This window comes from Megascapheus bottae, chromosome 18, assembly GCF_031878675.1.
Source record: "Megascapheus bottae isolate mThoBot1 chromosome 18, mThoBot2.hap1, whole genome shotgun sequence".
Taxonomy (NCBI): domain Eukaryota; kingdom Metazoa; phylum Chordata; class Mammalia; order Rodentia; family Geomyidae; genus Megascapheus; species Megascapheus bottae.
Window position 1 is genome coordinate 16,197,805 of NC_143526.1, and position 16,704 is coordinate 16,214,508.

Here is a 16,704-nt window from a genome sequence, read left to right on the forward strand (position 1 = left end):
TAGCCATACAGGAGGCTGAGATATTAAGGATCATTGTTCAAAGCCATCCTGGGCAAGGAAGCCCATGAGACTGATCTCTAACCAGCAAAATCTACAAGTAGAGCCATGATTACATGGTAGAGCAGCTACTTCAAGTGTATAATACCAGCACCACCCCAAAAAAGTCCCAATATGAGACTCCCCACATACAACATTTTATTTTTTCTGTCAGTTGTGGGGCTTGAACCCTGGGCTTGGGCGCTGACCCTGAGCTCTTCAGGTCAAGAGCACTTGAGCCACAGCACCATTTCCAGTTTTCTGGTGGTTAATTGGAGATAAGAGTCCCCCAGATTTTTGTGCCCAGTCTGGCTTTGAACCATGATCCTCAAATCTTAGCCTCCTGAAGTAGCTAGGATTACAGGCATGAGCCAATGGTGCCTGACAACATTCAACACATGTGTGTGTGTGTGTGTGTGTGTGTGTGTGTGTGTGTGTGTGTGTGTGTGTGTGTATGCAGGTATCTATGTATTGGTAGCAGTGAAATTTGAATTCAGCACCTTACACTTGCTAGGCAGGCACTTTCACCACATGTCTAGCTTTGTTTATGCTTTAATTAATGTTTTAGATAGGGTCTCATATTTCTGTATGAGGTCATCCTTGGAATGGGATCAAAGGAATCAGCAAAGCGTGATAAAGCATATAGGGAACAGCAACTGCAGGAATTAACTATCCCTAAGCCTAAGGTGCAGCAGGAGAGAAACTTGAGAGTTGTTATGCTTGGAGGGAGAGAGAGGCAGGAGAGTGTTTTCTAGATCTACTAAAACCTACAGGAAATCAGAAGATATGAAGGGCACGAGGCACAAACTGGGAGGACCAGCTTTTTAGTATTTTAAGTAGCCTGGAGAAGGATAGAATTTGTGTCTCTGGGGATCAAGTGGAGGATGGCCATTGGGAAATGGTCAGTAGTGCCAACAGCTGTGCCTTTGAAAAGTGGTAACTCCTGAAGGATTACCTTATGGTCAGGTGTATGAGGATGGTGGCAGAGAGGTGAGCCAGGGAGAGCCTCAGCCTATGACCTCTCAATGCATCTGCTTGCATACATTAATATGCATGAGGGGGAGAGAGGGAGGTTTTAAGCAATAAGGAAAATGGTAGTCTTTTCTGGATGAAAAGAAAGGCCAGAGCTGGGCACTGTGGCTCATACCTGTAATCCTAGCTACTCAGGAGGCTGAGATCTGAGGATCAAGGTTCAAAGCCAGCCCAGGCACAAAAGGACCTGAGACTTTTTTTTCATATAAGTTTTATTGTAATTAATAGAAGGGTTACATTATATTCACCAGATAGAAGATGCATTACTTAACAAACATTGATACCCTTTCTCATGTTTTGGTCCCCATTTCCCTCCCCCCACTCCTTATCTTGTTTTTCCCCTTTCCCTAAGGACCTGAGACTCTTATCTCCAATTAATCTCTAGAAAACGGGAAGTGGGGCTTGGCTCAAGGGTAGGGCAGTAGCCTTGAGCTGAAGAGCTTAGGGACAGCTCCCAGGCTCAGGGGTAGAGTGGTAGCCTTATGCTGAAGAGCTCAGGGACAATGCCCAGGACCAGAGTTTAAGTCCCAAAACCCATTAATAATATCATCATCATCATCATCATCATCATCATCATCATCATCATCATCATCATAAAAGGCCAGGACTAGGAGTATAGCTTAGTGGTAGGGTGCTTGCCTAGCATGCATGAAACCCTAGGTTTGATTCCTTGGTACCACATACACAGAAAAAGCTGGAAGTGGTGCTGTGGCTAAACTAGTAGAGCACCAGCCTTGAGAAAGCCCAAGGATAGTGCCCAGGCCCTGAGTTCAACCTCCAGGGCTAGCAAAAAAAAGAAAAAAGAAAAGAAAAAAAGAAAAGAAAGAAAGAAACCAAGACCAGATGACACAGATTTTAAAAATAAGTGAGTCAGTAGCAATCATTTTGCAAGTGAGCTAAGAAGTCAGATGATTGTGATATGTTGTTTTTTGAATTTTGGCCAAATTCCACCAAACAATGTTATTCATCTCTTATAAACCAGCCATTGCTGGTTCCATTAAAAATTTACTCATTGAGCTTATGAGGGCTTACAATGTGCAGTCTTCCTATCCCTTGCTGTACACTTACACTGTGTGCAAAAATTGAAAATGGCCCATGAGATAGCTAGCTCGAGGTGTCATTATTTTCAATTTTAGGTCAAAGCTAGAAAACTGGTACATTTTGGAAGATATATTTCTCTCATGGAATAGTCCCATCAGTCCCTTCTGATAGCATAGGAAAGTAGACCTAGGCTAATAAAAACAACAGCTAGTCTAAGTGTATGTTTAACTCAATGAGTAAAACTTCCTTCAGAAATACCTTCAAGGTGCAGGCTTCACAGCTTCTTGAGACCCATTTCTTAGTTGGTACAAAGCAGGGTTTGGAACATCCTCTTCTTAGGGCAATGTGGGCATGTCCATTGGCCAGTTTCAGCTTAATAATATACCCAGTAACTTGACAGTGTACTCCTAGAAGAAAAGAAGTTGTGGCTGAAATGCAGGCTGACCTAACTTACACGTGGTTGTAGGTCTTCTTAATGATATCTTAAGTAGAATTACAGAGCCAAAACAGGAACACCATGGCTTGATGGATATCTACAGAAATTATAACTCTGGAAGACTCCATATTTGGCCCTGGTAAGTACTAGATGACTCACTTCTCTAGAGGTCATAGTACAGTCACTTTTATGCATAGGCAAAGGGATGATGAATTGATGTGACTGACACTGTGTCAATGACATTCCAAGACTGTGGCCCATTGTCTAATGGGCAGGAAGGCAAGTCTAGATGTGCCTCAAAATCCTAACCACCAAGCTGAGTGTTGGTGGCTCATGCCTGCAATCCTAGCTGCTTATGAGCCTGAGATGCGAGTATCAAGGTTTGAAGTCAACCTGGGAAGAAAAGATATTGAGACTCTTATTACTGATTAATCCCCCAAAAGCTGGAATGGAGCTGTGGCTCAGATGGTAAATCACTATTGTTGAAGGAAAACAAAGGGAAAAACTCAGGCACTGAGTTCAAGCCCTAATATTAGCATTAAAAAACAGAACCAAAAACAAAAAAAGGAAGTGGTACTGTGGCTCAAGTGGTAGAGCACTAGCCTTGAGCTGAAGAGCTCAGGGTTAATGCCCAGGCCCAGAGTTCAAGCTCCATGACCAACAAAAAAAAAAAGGCAGACCTATCCATCTACTGTCTACAAAAAGAAAGAAAGGAAAGAAAGAACGAAAGAAAGAAAGAAATCCACCATTAAGAGCATTCAGATGTGTATTCTTCCCATAGACCATTTGGTGAATCAAAGAAGAAATTTTACAATCTCTTGCTGTTAAAATTTTTTTTTCTTTCAGAAAATTTCTGAAGAAATTTTCCTGAAGAATTGGGGATTTGGATATGTAATATTTTTTCTCTTTATGATTTCAAACTTACCGAAGGAGAATAAGGAATACTTCTAAAACCCAAACCCATCACTTATTAACTTTTTTTTTTCTTTGCCAGTCTTAGGGCTTGTACTCAGAATCTGGGTACTGTTCTTGAGCCTTTTCATTCAAGGGTAGCATTCTACCACTTGAGACACAACTTCACTTCTGGAGTTGTGGGTAGTTGGGAGATAAGAGTCCCAGGAATTTTCCTGCCCAGGCTGCCTTTGAACCATGATCCTCAGATCTCAGCTTCCTACCTTCAGTAGTGAGGATTATAGATATAAGCCACTGGTGCATGGCTCTTTTTTTTGTATATGTACTTAAAAAAATATAAGTGCATATTTCGTATTTGCTGTTCATCTTTGTCTCTAAACCAGTTTGTGTTTACTAAGAACAGGTCATTTTCTTGCATGTCATAATATAATGATCAAAATCAGTCATTTTAACTTTGTTACAATTATTTTAATACCTAATCCACATTTTTTTTTGCCAGTCCTGGCTTGAACTCAGGGTCTGAACACTGTCCTTGGGCTTTCTCAAGGCTAGAGCTCTACAATTTGAGCCACAGCCCCACTTCTGGCTTTTTTCTATGTATGGGGCACGGAGGAATCGAACCTGGGTCTTTGTGCATGCTAGGCAAGCACTCTACCACTAGGCTATTTTTTTCTTTTATTGCCAATCTAGAATCCAGTTTAATATCAGGTAGTACACTCAATTGTCCTTTCTGTGTGTCTCTCAAAGAATCAGGACTTCATCTGTTATCACATAAAGTTGGCTTTTCTTTCATACTGGTTGTGTGTGTGGGGGTGTGTGCGTGTGTGTGTGTGTGTGTGTGTGTGTGTGTGTGCTGGTACAGGGTCTTGAACTCAGGGCCTTGCCCTATCATTTGAATTCAAGGCTGTCACCCTATTACTTGAGCAATATTTCACTTTTGGCCTTTTTTGCTGGTGAATTGGAGGTAAGAGACTCACAGTCTTCTGCCCTGGACAGTATTGAACTTTCCTTCTCAGGTCTCAAGGTACTGAGTAGCTAAGATTAAACTATGAGCCACAGTGTCTGGTGATTGTTTTTGATACTTGTTTCAGTGTGTACATTAGACCCTTAGAAGGACAAGTTGGATGCTTAGTGCCTTCTTGCATTTGCATGTTTGAATCTTAAGTTTCCCCTCCCACAAATTTTCAGTCAACTGCATGTGTGCAGACTTGCTTGTCCTTTCCTATCATTTGCCATCCTTCATACTGACTAACCATACTCAGCAACACTGAGCATGTGTTACAGTGTCTTTAAAGATAATGAAGCCTAATGGAAAGCCCTGGCTATGTAGAACTTGGCTAGGAATGAAGAATCTGTTCTTTATTTCCTTCTTTTCTCTTCTTTCTTTTGCCAGTCCTGGGGCTTGACCTCAGGGCCTGAGAACTGTCCTTGGGCTTTCTCAAGGCTAGTGGTCTGCCACTTGAGCCATAGCATCACTTTTGGCTTTTTCTGTGTATGTGGTACTGAAGAATTGAGCCCAGATCTTTACACATGCAAGGCAAGCACTCTACCACTAGGCCAAAATCCCAGCCCTGTTCATTTTTCCTTTGGGTCATTGACCTCCTTACTCAAAATGAGAATTTTTGAGGCTGATTTTTCTTTTGTGCTGATGCAGTTTCCTAGAAAGGCGCTACAATGTGCAACTGTGCATCTGCTCATTTGCCTGTTTTTGTTTTTGTTTTTAATCACTAGGGCCTTACAGTAGAGTGTTCAATTTTAGTGCAGTGTTGCCCTCTTGTGGCAGACATCTATACATTTTGAGGAAAAGATTGACAACAAACGATGGCAGAGTCAGACTATCAGAGCAGTACATGAGCTTGCTAGAACTGTAAAACCACAGAACCATAGACCTGGTAGCTGAAACCACAGAAATTTGTTCCTCATGGCCTGGAGGCTAGACATGTGAGTCAGGGCATTGAGAGTCTCCTTAGCTTCCCAATAGTTGCCTTCCCCCTGTGTCCTGAACCACCTCCCTCTTTATTTAAGATTACTAGTTATATTAGAATAAACTAATCACCTCTTCAGATATCCTATTTTCAAATGAAATCACATTCTGAGGAAGTAACAATTTTAACATGTGATTTTGGTGAAGACACAGTCCCTCCCATTGTAAACAGGAAGTAGATCTTATAGAAGATTGCTCAAATTCACCATTTTTAAAAGAAGAGTAAAACTGGCTCATATGCATCAGAGGCCCACATGAATCTATAGCTCTGGGATCCATAGATACACTCTTTCTGTGATCTGTTGATTCTATTTAAAAACAAGCAAACAAACTTAAAGCAAGTTCACAGTGCGTCTTAACTTCAAGGAATGGCTTGAAGCTCCAGAGTATGCAATGGACTGAAAGTAAATAAACAATCTATGGCTATGTCTATTTCACTCATGCTTTTTTCAACACACACACACACACACACAGACACACACCACCACCACCACCACCAACAACAACAATGACAGCAAAACAGCCAGCATCCATGGCCTCACACCTGTAATCCTAGCTACTTGAAATCTGGTCCATGAGATTAAAAAAATGTTGAAAGTGGAGCTAAAAAATAAAGTGGAGACTCAAAATAAAAAGAGGTGGTGGTAGTAGAGGAAGTAGAGCTGTGGCTCAAGTGGTAGTCTTAGTCAAAAAGAAGTTCAGAAACAGTGCCCAGGCCCTGAGTTCAAGCCTCAGGACCAGCACACAAACACAAATAAAACCACATACTCATATCCACACACAAATAAACAACTGTACACTAGAAAAATAACTATTAATTAAACTTTGGGGGGTCAAGGGGCTTGAACTCTGGCCTGGGTACTGTCCTTGAGCTCTTCAGCTCAAGGCTACTGCCCTACCACTGGGCCTGGGCACTGTCCCTGAGCTCTTCAGCTCAAGGCTACTACCCTACCCTGAGCCCCAGCCCCACCCCCACTTCCCATTTTCTAGTGATTAATTGGAGATAAGAGTCTCACGGCTTTGTATTGGCTTTGAACTGTGATCTTCAGATCTCAGCCTCCTGAGTAGCTAGGATTCTACAGGTATGAGCCACCACTCCTGGCTTTAATTAAACTTTTTAGCTAGGTGCAGTGGTTCCTTTTGTTGTCTCAGCTCCTGAAGCAGGAGGATACTTGAGTCCAAGAGGCAGGACTAGCATAACAATGAAAGACTTCTCACTAAAACTTTAGAAAGTTTCTTCTATATTTAAACAACTTTAAATTGACCATGTGCATATGAGAGAGGAAAGAGAGAGAGAGAGAGAGAGAGAGAGAGAGAGAGAGAGAGAGGGAGAGAGAGAGAGAGAGAGAGAGAGAGAGAGAGAGAGAGAGAGAGAGATACTTGAGCCAAGTGTGACATATTTCACTAATTTCTGATTTATAGAGATTTCATTTCCTATAACTGCAATCACCATATAGCTTATGTTTTGGTTTTCCTTTTCCTTTCATGCTTGTGACAGACATCTTCACTTACACCGTAGGACACTGGCATGATTAAAATAGGACAACAGACATAGACCATTTTCTCCAACCTATACTAAGCTTCTCTTTGTTCTCTTTCTGCTCTGTGTATGTGGCTAAAAGGTATAGCAAGTAAATGCTTACACTGCCATACTCTTCATGTAGAAGATGATCCCACTTGGCACAAATGTTTGGAAAATAATCTTTAAAATTGCAGGAATAGTACAAACCACACCAATATGCCAGTCACTCATTTTCCCTCATTCACATGTTGCCTGATTTCCCTCCATGTACACATTTGCATTCTATATATGACATTTTTTCCCAGAAGTATTTGAGAGCAAGTTGCACATATCATGGGTATTTTTCCTAATTAATTCAGAGTATATTGATTCTGGAGTATATTGATTATATCATAAACTAGTCAATTTAGCATAAAATATGGCATGTGGAAGATTGTGTTTCCCAGTATGCTTGAGTCTGAGTGACTTGGTTTGGCTAGTACAGTCTTTAATTGAATCTACTGTCCACATTCCAATTTTGCCAGTGCACCTAGTAACAACCTGTATAGCATTATTCTTTCTCCACGATAGGATCCAGAACAGAATTGGTATTGTGTTTGGATGTTTTATCTCTAATGTCTTTTTATCTGGAACGTTTCCATACCATGTCTTTGTCTTTTACCGATACTTACCTTTATTTTATATTTTGGTGCCAGTCTTAGGGCTTGAACTCAGGGCCTGGGTGTTATCTCTGAGCATTTTTGGTCAAGGCTAGCATCCTACCACTTGGTGTGTGTGTGTGTGTGTGTGTGTGTGTGTGTGTGTGTGTGTGTGTGTGTGTGTCCAGTTGAAGCTAAGACTCTCACAGACTTTCCTGCTCAGGCTAGCTCAATCTTCAGATCTTAGTCTCCTGAATAGCTAAGATAACAGACATGAGTCACCAGCATATGGAAGATATTTACATTTTTTAAAGAACATTGCTCCATCTATCTCTTTTCTCTTTCTATCTCTTCTCCCCTTCCCCCACCAATAGGGTCTCACTAAGTAGCACAGGCTGGCCTTGAACTCAGGATCTCCTGCCTCAGTCTCTCCAGTGCTGTTATCTCAGGTGTGTGTCACAACATGGGGATCCCTTTTCTCCTTATTAGGGGTATTTCTTACATGGACTTTATATTAAATTTAGAGCATACACCCAGGTTGTCAGACCAGAATACAAGAATGAGGGATAAAGAATATAAATATGTTTTAGGCAAACTGACACTATTTCTTCTTCTTTCTTTTCAGTGGTACTCAGGGCTTTATGTACCTTGTTAAACAGGTGCTCTACCACTGAGCCATACTTCTAGCTGGTGACCTTTATTTATTCATTCATTTACGTTTTGTCAGTCCTGGGGCCTTGACTCAAGGCTGAGCACTGTCCTTGGGCTTTCCCTCAAGGCAGTGCTCTACCACTTGAGCAACAGCACCACTTCCAGGTTTTCTGTGTATGTGACACCGAAGAATCGAGCCTAGGGCTTCATGCATGCTAGGCAAGCACTCTACCAGTAGGTCACACCGCCAGCCACAACCTTTATTTTTCTAAGTAGTTATTCACACTTTACCAGGGCTCATTCTGGAACCCGATTGGATAAATCAGTTGCCAATATAATGAGATCTAAATTTACCCTCAGATTTTTCTGAATGTAACAACACCCAAACTAGTGCTATTCCACTGTGTCTAACAGTTCTCCAAAGAGCCCCATGGAATCTCTCTCTACAAACATGTCTGTTGATTGGCCAAATTCCTTTTGCAATGATTTCTTCCTCATGTACATGTTCTTCATTCCCACTGGATGACTACCCACCAGCAGTGGAGTCTTGAAGGTTGTCGACAGAAATGCCCAGCACTTGCATCTTTGAGGTACTGTGGTACGATGGCATTCTTACAGCATGTACATGAGGCTATGTAACTTACTTGGGCCAATACAGTGCGATGTTGTGGAAACTTTCAAAGCCCATGTGTGCTATTGCTTTTTCTCCAAGATGAACATCACTGTGAAAGGTGCTTGCCCTGGTAGTTGGGTGCTGAGTGAGAAGGACATGAAAATCCACAGATGACTTTGTACCATGAGCAATAAACATTTTTAAAAAAATTTGGTCTTTAAGACTGGGAGGCTATTTGCTACCACAGGAAGGATTAGATACTTCTTTGTTTTAATTTCAATACTGTTTATCAAAGACCTAACATTATTTTTCAAATAAACCTGCTTTTTTGTTGTTGTTGCTGTTGTCAGTTGTGAGGTTTGAACTCAGAGCCTGAGCACTGTCCCTGAGCTCTTTTGCTCTAACATGTTGAGCCACAGCTTCACTTCTGGTTTTCTGGAGATAAAGTCACTTCTGGTTCTAATTGGAGATAAAGAGTCCCACAGACTTTACTGCCTGGGCTGGCTTTGAACTGTGGTCTTTGGATATCAGCTTCCTGACTAGCTAGAATTACAGTAGTGAGCCACCAACACCTGGCTCTTTTTGGTAATCTTATAACAACAACAACAACAAAAAGCTACCATCTCTTCTGTTTCTAGTTCTCTTTTTCTTATACCTCTTTACTCTCCAGAGCCAATTACTTGAACTCCTGCTTGTCTATTATGGTATTTAAATTGTGCATTAGTATAAACTAATAATGTTATGTCTGTCTATTGTAGATATCATGTATTTTTTTCTCCAAAGAAAAATGAATCCATACACACACACACATACACACACACACACACACACACACACACACACGTATCCTTTCCCACCACTCCATTCTCCTAATGAAATTAAGACTGGTGTTTCATTAATATGGCCATGTAGAAATGATTTTTAAAGCCTATCAAATTATACATACATATATATACATGTATATACACAACATAAACATATACATATATCTGTCCATATTGAAAAGCTTGTCATGAAAATCCAATCTCTATTTTTCCATAATGAAGCCTAAAATGAAACACATTAGCAAGATCTATTTGAGAGTTGGCCAGTTTATTAAATCTTTAGATTATAAGGATCTCTTTTAGCAAAAAAAAAAAAAACAAAAAATAAAAAACCTATTAGCAATGTCTTTTTTTTTTTTTTTTTTTTTTTTTTTTTTTTGCCAGTCCTGGGCTTGAGCTCAGGGCCTGAACACTGTCCTTGGACTTTCTCAAGGCTAGAGCTCTAGCACTTGAGCCTCAGCACCATTCTCAGCTTTTTTCCTATGCACCACTCTCAGCTTTTTCCTATGTATATGGTACCAAGGAATCAAACCCAGGTCTTCGTGCATGCTAGGAAAGCACTCTACCACTAGGCCAAATTCCTAACCTCCCTTAACAATGTCTTGAGGCAGCTCTACTTGTTTCTTCTATTCAAAGTATCAAAATCATCGAGCGTGAGGGAATCATTGTAACATCATTGAGAGAGTGAGGATAACATTGTAACACCACTGAGAGTGCTAGGGTAACATTGTAACACCACTGAGAGTGCTAGGGTAACATTGTAACATCACTGTGAATGCTTCGTAAATCATTGTTGGGAGAGTAGATAGAATCTTCGCAAATATGCACAAGTATTAGTAAGAAATACACTTTACTACAGATCTTCTCCCATCCCTGCACCTAGGACTATGACTTCCCCACCACAGAGAGTGTTTCCCAATATTAGGTTATATGAGGATGGATCTCCTTAAATAATCAGAAAACAGCAGGAAGAGAGACAAGGACAGGTCTTGAGCTCATTTAGGTTTTAAGTTCGCTTTGAGTTGCGTTTACAGTTCCCTGTGGTACCAGCCAAAAGAATGTCATGGCTCTTCCTGTCCCCTGACCCCTCCATTCAATCAGAATGCAACAATCACAGAACAAAAACCTCATTGTCCAACTGAACCTTCCAACCGCACAGCTTGTATGGGCCTCTAATCCGGCTCACAAAGTGGAGTGCTGCTGTTTCTGTTCTGAGCCTGGGGGGGTGGGCGAATGAGTTTGGAGTCCAACTTGCTGATCCGCTCTGGAACGTCCCAGCGGCCTCCGATGGTTATTTAGCGGACTGCTGGCTGCACACGGGCCTCCCCCGGGAGGCTTGCTCATTGGCTTGCAGAGCAGCCATGTACCGCCGCAGCTACGTGTTCCAAGCCCGCCAGGAGCAATATGAACTGGCCGATCAGGCCTCCGGCCTGGCTGAACCCGAGCTCCAGGTCTCGGGGTCCCGGATCGCTGCGCCCGGCCTGGCGGCGCTGCAGGGACTGGGCGAGCGTGTGGCTGCCCACATTCAGCGGGCCCGAGCGCTCGAGCAGCGCCACGCGGGCCTCCGGCGACAGCTGGACGCTTTCCAGCGCCTGGGCGAGCTGACTGGCCCCGAAGATGCTCTTGCTCGTTACATCGAGGCCAACCACCAGCGTGCCCGGGACCTGGTGGCTGAACGCGCCCGGCTGGAGCGCCAGGGCGTAGAGGCGCAGCGCACGCTGGACGAGTTCCGGAACAAGTAAGCTGCGACATGGTGGGGAAACTGAGGCAGGCTGCTCCAGCAGAGGCTTTGCAGGTGTTATTTTCCCCTTAAGCCTGGCTTCCTTTTTGATGCACTTCCACATTTACATGTAACAGGATCACTTATTTTTAGCATATTTTAAGGATATGGACAACAAGTGCACACTCCTCGTGCAAAACAACTGGACCCTGTTGGCTCACGCCTGTGATCCTAGCTGCTCAGGCAACTGAGATCTAAATTAGGCCTAAAGATTGCCTTTCAAAGCTGTCACAAAAATCCATGAGACTTATCTCTAAGCAAAATACCAAAGTGGAGCTGTGGTTCAAGTGGTAGAATATCAGCCATAAGAGAAAAAGCTATGGAAAAAGCACCCAGGCCCTGAGTTTAAGCTCCAGGACACACACTGTCTCTCTTCTATGTGTTTGCCTTTTTAAAATTCGTTTTTTAAAAAACTCTGTTAATGTTAATGGCACCTCCTACATTTTTTTCATCAGCTTCACAATCACCATCTGGAAAGAAAATACTCTCTAATGACATCATTTAAAACACTAGTATGTATCATAAAGCAGGCACAGGTATTTTATAGCCTTAGAGGTGGTAGAATGCTAGCCTTGAGCAAAAGAAGCTCAGAGACAGTGCCCAGGCCCTGAGTTCAAACCTCAAGATGGGCCAAAAATAAATAAATAAAAATAAAATGAAATACAAGACATTGTTTGAGACTTGATTCTACTTTTTCAGAAAAATAAAATAAAATACAAGACATTGTTTGAGACTTGATTCTACTTTTTCAGAAGAGTCCCCCAAAGATGGTGTGGCACAATTCTGTATTAACTCAACATTTTTGAGAATTAGGGGTGTTACTTAGCCTGCACAGCCTTATCTTAATTACATGGTCTTCAAATGAGCCTGAGACACAGCATATAAAAGGTTTTGGAGCAAGACCATTAGAGTGGAGAATTGCTGGGCTGGGAATGGAATCCAGGTTCTGGGAATGATGAGTCTAATTGTTTTGAGAGCAGCACAGTTTCAGCATGTGTCTTCTAGGATCTTGCCACTTGAAGTGGGGTCTATGGTTCCATAGCACCTACATCAGCATTACTCCAATAGACTCCTCCTCCCTGCACCCCCCCCAGCTCTTGAATGTCAGTCTGCATTTTATTCTGCCATATCCTATTGTGCGTGTGTGTGTGTGTGTGTGTGTGTGTGTGTGTGTATGCATGTGCACGCATGCTTGAGAGAGTACTGGAGTTTGAACTCAGGGCTTTCACTTGTTAGGTCAGTGCTTTACCACTCGAACCACACCTCCAGTTCTACAATTTGCATTTTAGCAAGATTCCCAGTAACTCCTAGTTTCAGAAGTTAAACACTGAAGCTTAAGAAGTCATGGTCTAGGGGCAGGGAGTTTGGCCTAGTATTAGAGTGCTTGCCTAGCATGGATGAAGACCCAGGTTTGATTCCTCAGTACCACATATACAGAAGTGGAGCTGTGGCTCAAGTGGCAGACTACTAGCCTTGAGAAATCCCAAGGACAGTGCTCAGACCCCCTGAGTCCAAGCTCCCAGGACTGGCAAAACAAAACAAAACAAAACCACCACCAACAAAAAGAAGACATGGTATAGGGCCAGGCCTCTCTTCCTATGCAGATAGAAGTATGTGTTAACATCACCTAGGAGCTGTTAAAAAAATATACATAGCAATTTGTTATTGTTTTGAGTTATAAAAAATAGATGTTTTTAAACTGAAGAGACCCCCTCAAGGAATTTATCCTAGCTGCTGTGAAAAGGCATGCCTGCGAATATATTTGCCGTTGCATGATCTGCATGATTTTTTTTTCTTTTTGTGGGTCATGGGACTTGAACTTTGGGCCTGGGCACTGTCCCTGAGCTTTTTAGCTCAAGGCTATCATTGTACCCTTGAGCCAAGACCCACTTCCCATTTTCTAGAGGTTAATTGGAGATAAGAGTCTCAGGTCCTTTTGTGTCCAGGCTGGCTTTGAACCTTGATCCTCAGCTCTCAGCCTCCTAAGTAGCTAGGATTACAGGTGTGAGCCACTGCACCCAGCTAGAAAGCCAAATTTTTAAAAATGTTTTTTCTAATTGCCCATTTAATACATAATTTTGGGGCCTATTAGGGTTACTTGTGAAAGAAGCAACTATATGTGACATCTTGATGTGTAAAAATACGTGAAACATGCAAAAATGTGTAACTTACTGGTTTGCCTGTGAGCTACTCAGATGACCTTGGAATTTGGGATGTGTGCATAGTGCACCTGTTTCTACATATCCTTCCCACTTGGGACTCGTAATTCGATGAACACAGGAGTATGGTTTTTCTGGCATCTTTCACAGCTGTGAAGTACTTGACTTGAGCCCATGACCTGGTTGTGCAAGGACATGGGAGAGAAAGCCTGCTTCGCAGATTGAGTGTAGGGTTGATTAGGATCTGTTGCAACAAGTGATATAAACTCCATTGCATTTGCCTTATCACTGGGGGTACAAAGCGTTTTTTGATGATCTCATCTGAGGGGTATTTTTGCACCAATTAGCTTCCAGCAGAAGCTGAGGGAAGCTTCCAGGAGTGTCCAGCTGGCTTTACACACAGCCTGCTCTGCCCACAGGTTCTGAGGAGATCTTTGCTGGCTGGGAAGCCAAGGATGAGCTTCAGTGCTGCCCCAGAGGTTTGATATTCTCTCAACCACAGTTTCCTCATCTTTCCCCTGAAAGGTCAACAAACCACTTCCTCTCAGGGTGTAGTAAGGATTAAATGACACAATCCAGAAAAAACATGATGTTATACATATCAGTGAATACAGTTGCATTAGCAATCTCCATATGGTCAGGTAAATGTGTGTATATCATCCAGGCTATCTTTCCCATCTCCTTGATGTGGCTGTGCTTTGGATATGGTTATAGCAGTCTGAGTCTCTCCAAGCTGAGAGACTTTCCTGTTCCAGTTACCAGCCACCCAGTGCATTGTGAAAGTATACTACTTCCTCTTGTGCGAAGGATTGGGAAACAGTGGGCAAAGAAACACAAAATTAGCTGCTACTTCAAGTTAAAATCAACTTCTCTTTAGGAGAGAGGGCACAGTATTATCTGAGATTAAACTTGATGTTGAATATGTAATCTACACATATGAAATCATAGAAGCTGCCCTCTTGCTTTTTTGTCTCCTTTGCAGGTATGAAAATGAGTGTGAATGTCAACTGGTGCTAAAAGAAATGCTTGAACGGCTTAACAAGGTGAGTTAAATAGCTGAGGTTTAAATAGCTTAATTACAGTGTAGAGTGAAATGTCAGCAGCATTTGTGTCCTGTACCTCCTCCTGGTGTTATTTTAGGGGCCACCTTTGTTGTCATTCTCTTACTAGCCTTCTTAATTTCAGCTCAGTCTCTCTCTCTCTCTCTCTCTCTCTCTCTCTCTCTCTCTCTCTCTCTCTCTCTCTCTCTCTCTCTCTCTCTCTCACACACACACACACACACACACACACCCCACAGTCATTTAAGAGAATCATGGACTATGAAATGTATCTAGTGTATTACTATTTTCTACTAATATAATAAAATACCCAAGGCTGGTAAATTGTAAAGAAAAGAGATTACCTTCTGTGGTTGGAGGTTGGAAGTCCAGTCAGTGCAGTGTTGGGTCTTGTGAGGGTCCCTGGCTGAATTACATCATGATGGATGGCACTGTAGTTGGAGCACGTGAGGAGAGGTGACATGATAAGACAGGAGGCCAGAGCCAGGGGCAGGACCTGTCATAGCCTTCCACTATGCCCATATCTTGAAGAGCCTATTACCACGGCAGCAGTTGGGACCAAGTTCCCAACACACAAGATTTTTGGGGACACACTCATACCACATCCCCAAATCATAGCACTAGGATATCGGATATGCAGCATTTCAGTGACCACTTGCTGTCATCCTACTTAGATACACGGATCCCAAATAGCACATTGAGGAATGAACTGGCATTGCACAGTGGCTGTTGGGACAAGACAATACCTCCGCTCAGTCAGCTCCAAGTCTTGAGATTGCTGTTCTGCAGGAAAGACTCACAAGGACTGAGGAAGAACCTTCCATTTCTCTTGACTCTCCCTCTTCTTGGAGCATGAAAAGTAGCCACATAGGGATGCTAAAGATCCTGGCAAATGCTTTATCAGGGAGCTGTTCCTCACAGGAGTTTTCCTCTTTCAATCCTCCATCATTAATCGATCGATTGGGATTTTTCTGCTGTAGTCAGGAGAACTTGACTACAAATGGAATAATCCTGGATAGCAAGCACTGGAAAAAACCAAGGGGACTGTAAATAATGTTTAGCTTTATTATCCTTTTCCAACCATTTCAGAGCTCAAATACAGAGTCGGAATTACCCATGGTGACCATTAGCTGAAGGATTCTGTACTTAGGTCACGTGACCTGCCAGATCCCACCCCATTGCATGGGTGTCACCTCAATATAAATGCTGATGGGACTTGAAGCTCTTCCTTTCTGGGACTAGATAGGCCTTAGAATTTTTCTTTACATTTAACTATAGACATCTACTCTAGAAAGTCAAGGGTAGCTCAGGATATATGCTATTTCCTAATTTTTTTCCCCCCAACCTCTGTTTCCAGGGATTCCTCAGCCAGTTAGTGGTGAGATCACAATTAGGATCTTGAGAAACCAAGATTCTCAGTTTGTCAGTGTTATTGGCCTATGGTATCTATTCTCTCTATGAGTGCTTACGCTAATGGGTTGTCTAAACCAGGACACTTATATGAAAGATTAGCCATCAATAATTACATGGATTATAAAATATCTCTAGAAGGTTTTGCCTGTGGAAAACTGACATGAATAACTGGGAAAGAGATGGGAAGGTGATTTTTCTTACAAGCATACATTAGTGGTACAGGGTGTGTGTGTGGGGTAGTAGGGGACTCATTGTGATATTCCCACACATGTAAATGGTATGTGGGAAGGACATATTACTATGCTATTTTATGCTTTTTGGATTATAAATATGTTACCTGCTCAAAAAGTAAATGTGAGGGGAAAACTGGAAGAAAATGAGGGAAGATGTGACACTGTTAAAAAAAAAAGAGAAGGGTACTCATTATGTAATGTAACCCCTCTGTAGATCACCTTTAAAGTAATAATTTAAAAAATAAATTAAATACAAAATAATGTGACAGAAAAGCAAAAAAAGTGTGATGCAGCTCAATTGTTAACATCTGGGTCTGCTTCATGCATAATGGCTTGACCTATAAGTACTATGAAGATGGTGGTGAGAACGGG

The 16,704-nt window shown here is 42.1% G+C and overlaps 1 protein-coding gene and 1 long non-coding RNA gene across 2 annotated transcripts in view; one reads left to right on the forward strand and one right to left on the reverse strand.

Moving 5' to 3' along the window:
- Bfsp1 (beaded filament structural protein 1) overlaps positions 1–16,704 on the forward strand; it is a 55,432-nt gene that overhangs the window by 14,480 nt on the left and 24,248 nt on the right. Inside the window, exon 2 of the mRNA XM_090351956.1 lies at positions 14,611–14,671. Within this exon, the coding sequence (XP_090208082.1) occupies positions 14,651–14,671 (21 nt within the window). The 5' untranslated portion in view covers positions 14,611–14,650. The remainder of the gene's footprint in view (positions 1–14,610; positions 14,672–16,704) is intronic.
- On the reverse strand, positions 2,417–15,500 carry LOC150050168 (uncharacterized). The gene is made up of 3 exons (XR_016538583.1): positions 15,433–15,500; positions 15,031–15,117; positions 2,417–2,516 (listed from the first exon to the last, which is right to left on the reverse strand). It is a non-coding gene; the product is annotated as an uncharacterized LOC150050168 (long non-coding RNA).